This window comes from Nanorana parkeri, unplaced genomic scaffold, assembly GCF_000935625.1.
Source record: "Nanorana parkeri isolate BGI_ZX_2015 unplaced genomic scaffold, ASM93562v1 scaffold53, whole genome shotgun sequence".
NCBI lineage: Eukaryota > Metazoa > Chordata > Amphibia > Anura > Dicroglossidae > Nanorana > Nanorana parkeri.
Window position 1 is genome coordinate 1,846,075 of NW_017306321.1, and position 10,507 is coordinate 1,856,581.

The 10,507-nt window shown below is 43.8% G+C and overlaps 1 protein-coding gene across 1 annotated transcript in view; it reads right to left on the reverse strand.

Annotated features, from left to right (window-relative positions):
- Nucleotides 1-6,570: 6,570 nt before the first annotated feature.
- The window catches only part of PFN4 (profilin family member 4), a 4,995-nt gene continuing 1,058 nt past the window's right edge, over nt 6,571-10,507 (reverse strand). The window contains exons 2-4 of the mRNA XM_018575513.1: nt 9,007-9,141; nt 8,798-8,903; nt 6,571-6,711 (exon numbers count right to left, since the gene is read on the reverse strand). Of these exons, the coding sequence (XP_018431015.1) occupies nt 6,683-6,711; nt 8,798-8,903; nt 9,007-9,141 (270 nt within the window). The 3' untranslated portion in view covers nt 6,571-6,682. The remainder of the gene's footprint in view (nt 6,712-8,797; nt 8,904-9,006; nt 9,142-10,507) is intronic.

Consider the following 10,507-nt stretch of genomic DNA (forward strand, 5'->3'; position numbering starts at 1 on the left):
CCCCGGGTGTATGTCCAAGCTCATTAGCCCACAGCTGACAAGACAACTGGAATAAGTGCAGTGGCAACACGCAACCATCAGAAGCAGCTGGGAAGTTGGGGAAAAAATGGAAGGAGCGGCATGGAACATTTTTCTAGAATGAATTAAGTTCTAGCAGCAAATGTGGTTTCCATTCAGGAAGCTCCACTCGTTTGTATGAAAAGCTCCATGAACGTTTGTATGAAAATCCACCAGTGTGTGATCAGCTTTACAAACATTTGTTGCAGGGTTATTCACAAAAGGGTGAAGAGTTTGGAGAAGGCAGGAGAAGTGACAGGGGCGTAACTAGAAATCACAGGGCCCCATAGCACAATTGTGTATGGGGCCCCGTGATTGCTAGTTATGCCACTTGCAGAGCCCACCTGATATACCAAACTGCCCACCTGAGAGTGACCCTGCAGAGCCCACCATAGATTCTCTATAGTGGGCTCTGCAGGGTCTCAGATGGGCTGCACACATCTTACCTGTCAGCGCTGTCCGCCTCCGTGGTCGCCGGGCCCTGCCTCCTCTTCCGTCCCCGGGCACCGCCTCCTCTTCTATCGACGGGCCACGCCTCCTCTTACATCACTGGCCCCACCTGCTCTTAGGTCGCTGGCCAGTGATGTAAGAGGAGGCGGGGTTGCTCTTAGGCGGGCCCCCGCCTCCTCCTTCACTGTGAACACTGGCCTCTTCTGCTGTAGCTGCTGGCTGTCACTGAAGAAGAATAAAAGCAGATGAAATTATATCCCTCCCTTCAGGCAGTCTGCCTTCCAAAACTAACAAATATGTTGGCTTTAGTACTACTTAATTTTTTTGTCTTTTTGACCATGTTTACTATTTGCATCTTTTATCTATGAACAGGACCACCACATTTCTTCAATGGATCCACCACACAAACAGCGTCCCAGGTCTGCTCCGGTTATAACCAACGCTTATGTCCAGAACAAGCGAGAGGACGAGTGTCTGTGTGAGAAGTTGGACAGCATACATTACCAGCACTATGCCGGCCTCATCAAGCTGAAGCAAGCCGTAGGCCACATTGTAAGACAGAAGAAAATCCTGCTTACCCAAAGGGCCATGACGCCTCAGTCAACGCTGGATCACGTCCTGGATGAAATCCATACCTACAAAAAAGATCGACAGGGTTCTAGTCTCAGCAAGAGCCGCTTGCCTGCCAGCACGGAACTGTACGCTGACAACGGTCCAAGTTCAAAATGGCCTCCTTCACCATTGTATCAGAGTTTGCCCAACTTATACAAACATGGGGAAGTGAAAACGGTTCCCTATGTCAGGGCAGGCGGAATGTTTCCGCTCACGGAAAACGCAGAAATGAAATCAGTGGAAAGCACAGTGAGACGTCCGCAGGGTTTGGAGAGATCCGCGAGGAGGCCCCGGGCCACCTCAGCCCTGGAAAGGAGGTCAAACAGTAGTATGGATTTAATGACGTACAAGCAGCTGGGCGAGATCTCTCATATAGAGAAGATTTCTGTGAGGGAAGCTGAGCGCCAGAAACAACAAATGCGACTCGAAAAACAGAACATGAACAAACTGCTCGACAATGCCCTGCAAGAGAAAGTGCACAACTTCCTCAAGAAACTGCAATAAGCATTGGAATGAGCATCTCCTGCAGATTTCCAAACACTAAGGGATTGAAACCCTGTGAATACCTGTGAACATTCGTCCTGTGTGAATATATCCACAAATGAACGTTCTTTCATTTACCTTTTACAAGTGTAATTAAATGTGAATTTTCTGATTGAAGTACTTCATTATGGCCACTAGGTGGAGCTGAGGAGCATAGAACCTAAATACTAATTTCCTAAGCCCCTTTAGGTGCCATCTAGTGGCCATAAGGCAAGATTTCACTTTGGAGCCCAAACTTTTGACTTTAGTTTTGGATGTAGTGAGTAAGCGTTAAAACTGCTTTCAGGCAGTGGCGTCACAAGGGGGGTGCGGGGGTTGTGGCCTGCACCTGGGTAACACCATTGGAGGGGTGACACCTAAATGATTGACAGTCACTTTGGTGTCACCCCCTCTAAAAAGTCTGCCGGCATCCATCACAAAGAAGGCTGCTGGCAGCCGTCAATTAGATGACCACGCATGTGCGATGACGTCACTGCGGGATGTTACCCGATCTCCGCTCTGAGTGTCACCTGGCCTCGGGACGCCCCTGCTTTCAGGATATTTGTGCTGGTGACATCAGCCTGAGACCTTGCTGAGACAGTGTGTCAGACTCCATCGCCCCTTTAAAAGGAAGCTGCGGTGCATCACTTCTCAGAGGGCAGCAGAGCAGCAGCTTTCCAGTGTTCAGGAGGTGATACTGTCGCCTCTTGAGTGGGTTCTTTTAATTTATCCCAATGTGGATTTTGTATTTGCAATACTACGCCGCAACTGTTTGAGCATGTTGATTGCAATGCTCGCGTTTGGCAAGCAGCACCGCCTGGCAAACACAACATGCTGTTTAAAATTTGCCATGGCATGGCTACCCACACACTGCAAGGGTTACTTGCTTGTTTTTGTCTACATGCTAAAAAAGTTATACTCACCCGAACTGTTCTTAGACTGGTCCTTCCAGCCTCTCTCCCCCTCCTCTGCACCGATCTAAGGTCCCGTAAATCATCACGTTCTATACACTGTGTATAGATGTGAGGATGAAGAGGAATATTCCAATGCTGCAGCGTAGGACACACATTTCAGTCACCGGAGGCTCGGTGCTTTGGGTGAGTATAACTTTTTTAAGCACCTGGACAAAACCAGGAATTTAGCATCAAACAGAAAACATATAGATCATAGAGAAGAAAACATACTGTATATGCAGATATAACTTCCCCTGTATCACAAATATGCGCATAGACAAATAGCATACAGACTAGCTTTGCACCACAGCGCCATCTAGTGCTCAAAAGACAATACTACATCTCTGAAAGTCAGCAACACATATCAGTAGGCTGTTGCATCTCCAACAGGGGGAGGGGGTGAATTAATTGCCTGTTTTTACTGCCCCTCGGCTGCCCATGTGAACAAGGCCTTTCATTATAACTGTGATTATAACTGAGTGAACAAAAAAAACAAACTAATATTGATTTTGCCCTTACTAGCACACACCACAGCTTTACCACTCTTACTGTAAAATATATATATTTTTTAATAAATAAATGACTAATTCTCTTGGTAGCTTATATTTTATTTAAGTAGAAAAAAAACAGACAACAGCAATGATCAATCAATTTAATAAAAACTCCAACTTTATTGTTATAAAATTATTAAATTACCGACTTTGTACTGTAATAAATAAAACTGTGCTTTTTACCTATTTTTTTTTAATTAAACATTCTGTGAACAAGTGTCTGAATGTGTCTGTAAATAGACATTTTCCTTATAATGCATTGAAGGATATTACCAAATGTGCTTGATCTGCAAAAAAAACCCATCACTTTCACTGCTCTATAAACATTTATAAAAAATCTGCTGATCATCTTATGAATCTGTATATACATTTGTTCCCTTTAGCCAAACTGAATGTTATTAGGATATTTTCTCTCTAATCAAATGTAAATAATTCAAATGTATATAATTCAAAGAATAAAGTGAATCAAGAAAATACCCCAATATGGCCACTAGATGGGGATGAGCATCGTAGTTAACTTTCCTATGGTCCTCATCTCCATCTAGTGGCCATATTGGGGTATTTTCCTGATTCCCTTTATAAATACACTCCCAAGTTTTAGGTTACAATTGACAGTCAGGCATCTCATCAGAAAATATGAGGATGAGACTTCTGGCCATCCTTTAGGGGAAGTATTGTGTTCTTTCAGTAAGCATGTGTTGTAAGTTATTATTAGGGATGCACGGATACTGATTGGTATCGATGACAATGCCGAGTATTTGGGTGAGGACTCGTACTCACCCAAATGCTCTCGATGCTTGTCCTGATACCGGAACTTCCGGTATCAGTGAGCCAGGCGACAAGTCATTACACGCCGCCCCCTGGCTTCCTGATTGGTCAGGATGCAGGCTCCATGCCCCCTCGTCAGCTCCATGCTCCCTCGTCTGGCTTCCCGGTCGATCAGGAAGCCAATTCCCAGCCAATCAGGAAGCCGAGTGGCGGGTAATGACATTACACGCCCCTGGCGTCCTGATTGGCCAGGAAGCTGGTTCCATGTTCCCTCTTTACTTGGTGAAGAGGGAGCATGGGGCTGGCTTCCCGGCTAATCAGGAAGCTGGGCGGCGTGTAATGTCTCGCCGCCCGGCTTCCTGATTGGTCGGGAAGATAGCAAATCACGAAGCAGGGCGGCGAGTCATTACCCAGATTAGCCAGAAAGCCGCCTCCATGCTTACTTGTCACCTGGTGCCCGTTTCCTTAATGGGACTTTCGATATCGGTATTCGGTATCGGCGAGTACCAAAATAAAAAATATCGGTACTCGTACTTGATACTGAAAAACCGGTATTGGTGCAACCCTAGTGGATAGGAATAGTCCATGAGGCACTGTACTCACAGGATGTCCTGGGTTTCATATCGCCTAAAAGACTGAGGACATCTAGTGGCAGACGAAATTACTGCATAGGAAAGTGTTGAAGAGTTGGTGACCAGTCCAAGTTTTATTTTGTTGATTTCTCAGACCCTTTGTCGGCGAAAGGCTAACAGAGGTCCCCCCACTCTAAAAATTGGGGGGTAACCCTTCATGCTAAAGAGGACTTCTTTGCAGGCTAGGTGTTAAATTCTAAGACTTACGATTTAAACGGGGCCCAGGTTTAGTCTGGCCTTGGAATGGGAGGTCTGGGAGAAATTAAAGGAACTCTTCTTGAACTCAGAAGTAAAAGGAGTCTTCTCAGGTGGAGGTCTAGGTGTCTTTTGCTTTGGAAAATGGGTACTCTTACTGCCAGGGATGAGGAGTTTGCCCTCAAAAGGCAGGCAAAGCCAACATGTCTTAGAGGCCTGTTCAGCAGACCAATATTGTAGACAAAGATTCCTTCACACATTAGCAGAGATGACACTTATCATTGCAACCAGATTAGCAATATCAACTGAGCCATCCACACAATAGTGTGATATCTTATATATACATATATGACAGTATACCTAGTGGAACATTCGACTCTATTTATTCTATAGGTGGCTCAAGGACAGATATGGGAGCCTGCCATTTCCGCTTCCCCTTGGCATCTCCGTACCTTGTGTTCCTGCCTGAGTGGAGGGGCTTCCCCAGATGCGAGTCTTTCTCACCATCATCATATATCCTATTCATGGTATTTATTTATGTATTTATTGATCTATATTAATTAATTGTCATTAATGGTTAATGGTTATGTCCAAATATTGACTGCTTACAACCATATTCATATGGAATTCACAGGCTACCTCTACTAACTTCCTGACGAAGCTACGGCGAAACGCGTCGAAGAAAAGGAAAAATACAGATTATAATTTTATGGAATTTGCATTAATATGATGAATAATGTCTTTATTGACTTTCAAGTAATGAATTAATATAGAAACGATGAATTATTGCTATTATGCATATTAATCTGTATGATTTCCATAGAGGTGACATGCCGTCTATGTAGTGATGTTTTAAATTGAATATGAGATGTTTTATTTACCTTGTCAATCAGGTATTTTCTTTATTAAAAATGAATTTTATTGATGAATTTTTTGAATGAATATGAGATGTTTTATTTACCTTGTCAATCAGGTATTTTCTTTATTAAAAATGAATTTTATTATATTGATGAATTTTTTGACATTATGTTGAACCATACTCCCTGGCATTAGTTAGTAGACACTTTCAAAGCCCCATCTTTTCTTTTCTCTTTTTTGGCTTACGACTGTAATTAGGGGTGTGGTGTCTCCAATTTAGTGCTGATCCCTAACTATTTCCTTTCACACAATAGTGTAGAATGGAAGGCATAAGCACCAATCATTGCATTGGCAAGGGACAGGAGATTGTCAGCTGAATCCTGTGACAGGAGTTCCATCCTTTAGATTCGGCGCAAGTAATTGCCGCATCTAAGGTAAGAACCATCTAATGTTTATACAGGATTATATAGCGCCAACAGTTTGTGCAGCGCTTTACAATATAAGGAAGACATTGCAATTACAATACATTTCAAGACAAGATGGTAAGCAGTCTATAAATCTATCTATCCTGTCTATTTATCTTTCTTGCCTCACCTCATGTCAACATATTATGGGTCAACTCTGCCCCCAAGAACCCACTAGACCACCTTCCCAATATCAAAAAAAGTGAGCTCCCCCTTTAGCGTTCTTCTTTGGTCCTGGCTCCGGGCCACCTTTAGATGATGAATTAGGAAGTAAGTAGAATCTTCTCTACCCACCTTCCAGCCAGGCTGAGCCCCTTCTGGGGTTGGAAGACCCCTCTGTTGTTGGTAAATCCAGCTCAGGTGGAGTGCCTTATGGTGCCAGGGTTGTGTTTGTAGCATAACAAGCTTATTTATTGAGATTCCCAGCACTTTGCACATCACTCTTTTCCTTGTTAAATAAGTCAGTATATTTTATTTACAGCTCAGTTACACTTCATCATAAAACTGCCGGCCTCTCAGTGGAGGCAAAGTAAGTCCTCTCATCTCCATTCATGGTCCACCGTCACACTTCATCCTGTGAATTTCCATCTCCTCTTTATCCACCTTGAAGTGCGTGAAGATCATATTTCTTTCTCCCGGAAATAAGAACCTAATGACAAAAGTGTCAGCATGAAACAAAGCAGAGCATTGGGAAGGGAGGCGACTTGCATGCATCAGTGCCAATTCAGAGCAAATCTAATTTTATCAACAGATCTGTAATGTTTCTTTGAAGTTATGACCCCTTCACCATCTCATGGTCTGAAATTCCGAACACCTATCTGCAGCATTTTTACCCCGTAACTTTCACACCTTCTAGAGCTGGTCAACTAGAGGACATTTTTAGGTGTTGCAGTTTGGCCTGTGACCACTAAAGAGAAGAATTCAGAAAAAAAATGTGTGCAACAGTACACTGAGGGCTAGTTCACACCAGGCCCAGTGCGTTCCGGCCCAATTCTGGCTGGAACGTACTGGATCGCATCCTGGCCGGATCACTTTGTTTTGGGGCGATAGGGGAGGGTGGGGGGGTGGTAGTGCATTGAAGTCATTGGCACCGCAGCCACGCCCTCTGGCCACAGTGCGATCGCTCGCACTGGAACGCGTAGCACATCAATGCCTGCGTTCCGGTCAGAAAATATAGCGCAGGCAGCATTTGTTCTGACTGCACCGGACCAGAAGGCAGGCATTAAGGTGCCACGCGTTGCGGGCGATCGCACTGCAGCCGGAGGGCTGCGGTGCCATTCATTTCAACGACCCCTCCCGCCCCAAAACAAAGTAAGCCAGCCGGGTTGCGATCCAGTGTATCAGGCCGGAACTCACTGGGGCTGCTGTGAACTAGACCTGAAAGTACACTGTGAGGGATCAGCTACACATGCAAATGTTAGTTGTTTAGGAGCATAAGAGTAATCTACTGACTACTGATGTGCAATCTGATTTCCAATCTACTGCAAAGACGAGAAGTCAACATATTCCAAAGGAGGCAATTGCCATTCTATTGTGGTCCTACTTATCTCTTGTAAAGTCCCTCCTGTGATGGACTACAATCTCATGTTTAGTTTACTGATTTGTATTGAGATTGTAGTCCGGGAGGGAGCTTGGAGCAGTGACTACTTTACAACACACACAGGGACCATGGGCAACAAAAGTAGCCATGAATGGGCACCCAGACAGCATAAAACCTGACAAAGGTTCTCATCGCTCTACTGTAAAGTGACACTAAACTCAGGAGCTGAATCTTAAAAATACATTCAGGTACCTTAACTATTAACAACAATGTATCTTATTTTTGTATCACTCGGCTGTAGATCCTCAATCATAGACTACAATCTAATTACAAATTAGTAAATTAAACATGAGATTGTAGTCCATCACAGGAGCGAGCTTGGAGCGGTGGCTACTTTACAACACACAGAGGGACCATGGGGAACAAAAGTAGCCCCCCTCCAGAAGGAAGGACAGTGTCAGCACCAATTCAGAGATGATTTGAGGATCTACAGCTGAGTAATACACACATAAGATACATTGTTGTTTACAGTTGCGGTACTCGTGGTACTCTGCTCTGTAGGTGCTATGAACTTGGGAACATATCAAATCCTAAAATGACCTGCAAAAAATATTTTATATTATAACATTATATTTTATTATAATATGTAGTGGGTGCTGCCTTCCGTCTGCCCATCACTTCCAACAACTTCCTGGTTCCCCAGTGTGCTTTGCATCTCTTTCCCTGCTGCTTGATGCGATGCAATCTCCATGACTACATAGCCCATCATGCATTGCTTCCAGCAAGCAATGATAATGTTACATTGTTTAGATGTTGAGATGTAGTTCAGAAGGCAGCCTCTGTGAGAGGTGACACCAGGAAGTGCATATTCACAGGGCTGAGTGTGATGGTGTCAGTGTATTAAGGAAGTACATCCTATGGGCACCTTCTAGATGGATCTGGTTATTAGGAGCGGGATAGAACTTATGGACATCCAATACAGAAATACAGATTTATTTTGAGTTTTTGACCATAAATACTTGATGTCCATGAATGATGTCACTATGTCCCTGCGTGGCCCCCTGAAACGTTGGCTGTATGACGCATGTGACAATTTAATAAAAAGTGCTTTACTTCTTGCACATATCATCGAGTGCTGGTGACTTCTCTTATGACATGAATGAAATACTGCACAGCAAAGCTCTCAGTCAGTTACCTAGTTTCTCAGTGGCCTCCACACACACGCTGGGATACATTCCTTCCCGGTACACAGCGAGCAGGATGTTGGATTTGGTTTTTACCATGACAAGGCCGTCATCGTCCTGATTGGAGAAAGATCAGATCACGGCAGTTATAACACTGGCGGCACTCGGGGGGAACTATACCCCGAAAAGAGTACTTCACACTGAAGAATACAAAACGTACACATTTAGCGTAGACAGAATTCTTATCAGCTCGGACACACTTGTAATTCCTCTCCCGGAAGTTGAACCCGTCTCTTCTTAGGGCTGGTGTGTTCTTGAAGGCGTCAATGATCACCTGGATGTGCTGAGGCTGCAACTACAAATGATGAGAAGGTCTCATAGAGCGCAATACTAAATAAACATGTCAAGTATTACATTGTATGTAAAGAGGAGATAATGATAATAAAGCAGTACAGATATTTCGACATCTTTTTCCCATAATGGGACACGCTCACATACTTCTGTGTCACCATGGGTGGCCAATCAGTTCTCAGAAGAAGTCTCATGCTGCCTTATCTGGATGCGTACCTCCTTTTTTTTTTTTTAGTAATCTTTATTTTACATTTTTCCAGTTTACACGAGAAAGGAACATAAAAACTTAGATTGATGGAACCAAACAAACAGAAACGACTGGGTCCGGAAAAGGAATACAGCGAAATGCCACATGGCCAAACCAGTGTGTAATCCCTGAAAGAGTTCTGGCTGTCAATGATCAATGACAAAATAAGTGTAGCTTCCGGGGTGGGAAAGGGACAGGAGAAGGAAGGCAGGAGGGAAAGGGAAGGCGGGGGTAAGAATCGGGGGGAGAAGACAAGTCTAGGTCCTTTTAAAGGAAAACTCCACTTTCAATACAAGTTATTGTGTCATATAAAATCCCCACAGAAGCCACTTTGTCATTTATTTTTTATTTAACATTATCTTTCTATTTCAATTTGAAGCCGCTGTCTTTTACTGTTCAAAAAATTCAGTGCAACCCGGAGGTGTTCTGTACACCACTGGAGTAAGGAACACCGCAGAAATGTAGTTTCCTGTTTGTGTGATTGTTTCAGATTTCTCCAGAAGTTTGCACTAAGATACAAGTCCAATTTTAGGGATCCCGTGCAATAGAAATTTCATTTTGGGTGAGAGTCTCCCTAAGGGCTAACTACTTCTAAAGGGATGCCAACACTGCAACTTTCCGACAGATGAATATAATGTACCCGTCACCCGTCCCCCCCATTCAGGAATCAGACCCCCCCATTCAGGAGTCAGCCTGGAAAGGACATGGTGAAACAAGCAGCTTTTCCTTTTAAACAGAAAAAGGTAAAAATCTGTAAAAAAAGAAAGAGATAACTACTTCTAAGGGATGCCAACACTGCAACATTCCCCAATAGAAGACAGAACGTCCACCAGATTATTATTGTGAACACAACCCTCCCATTCAGGAATCAGACCCCCCCCCCATTCAGGAATCAGACCCTCCCATTCAGGAGTCAGTCTGGAAAGGACCCCCCAAAAATTCAGGAATCAGTCAGTAAAGGACATAGTGAAACAAACAACTTTTTTCTTTTGAACAGAAAAAGGTAAACATCTGTAACAAAGGGTTAACTACTTCTAAGGGGATGTTAACACTGCAACTTTCCTCACTAGAAGACAGATCGTCCACCAGATGATTATAATTAACCCAACCCTCCCATTCAGGA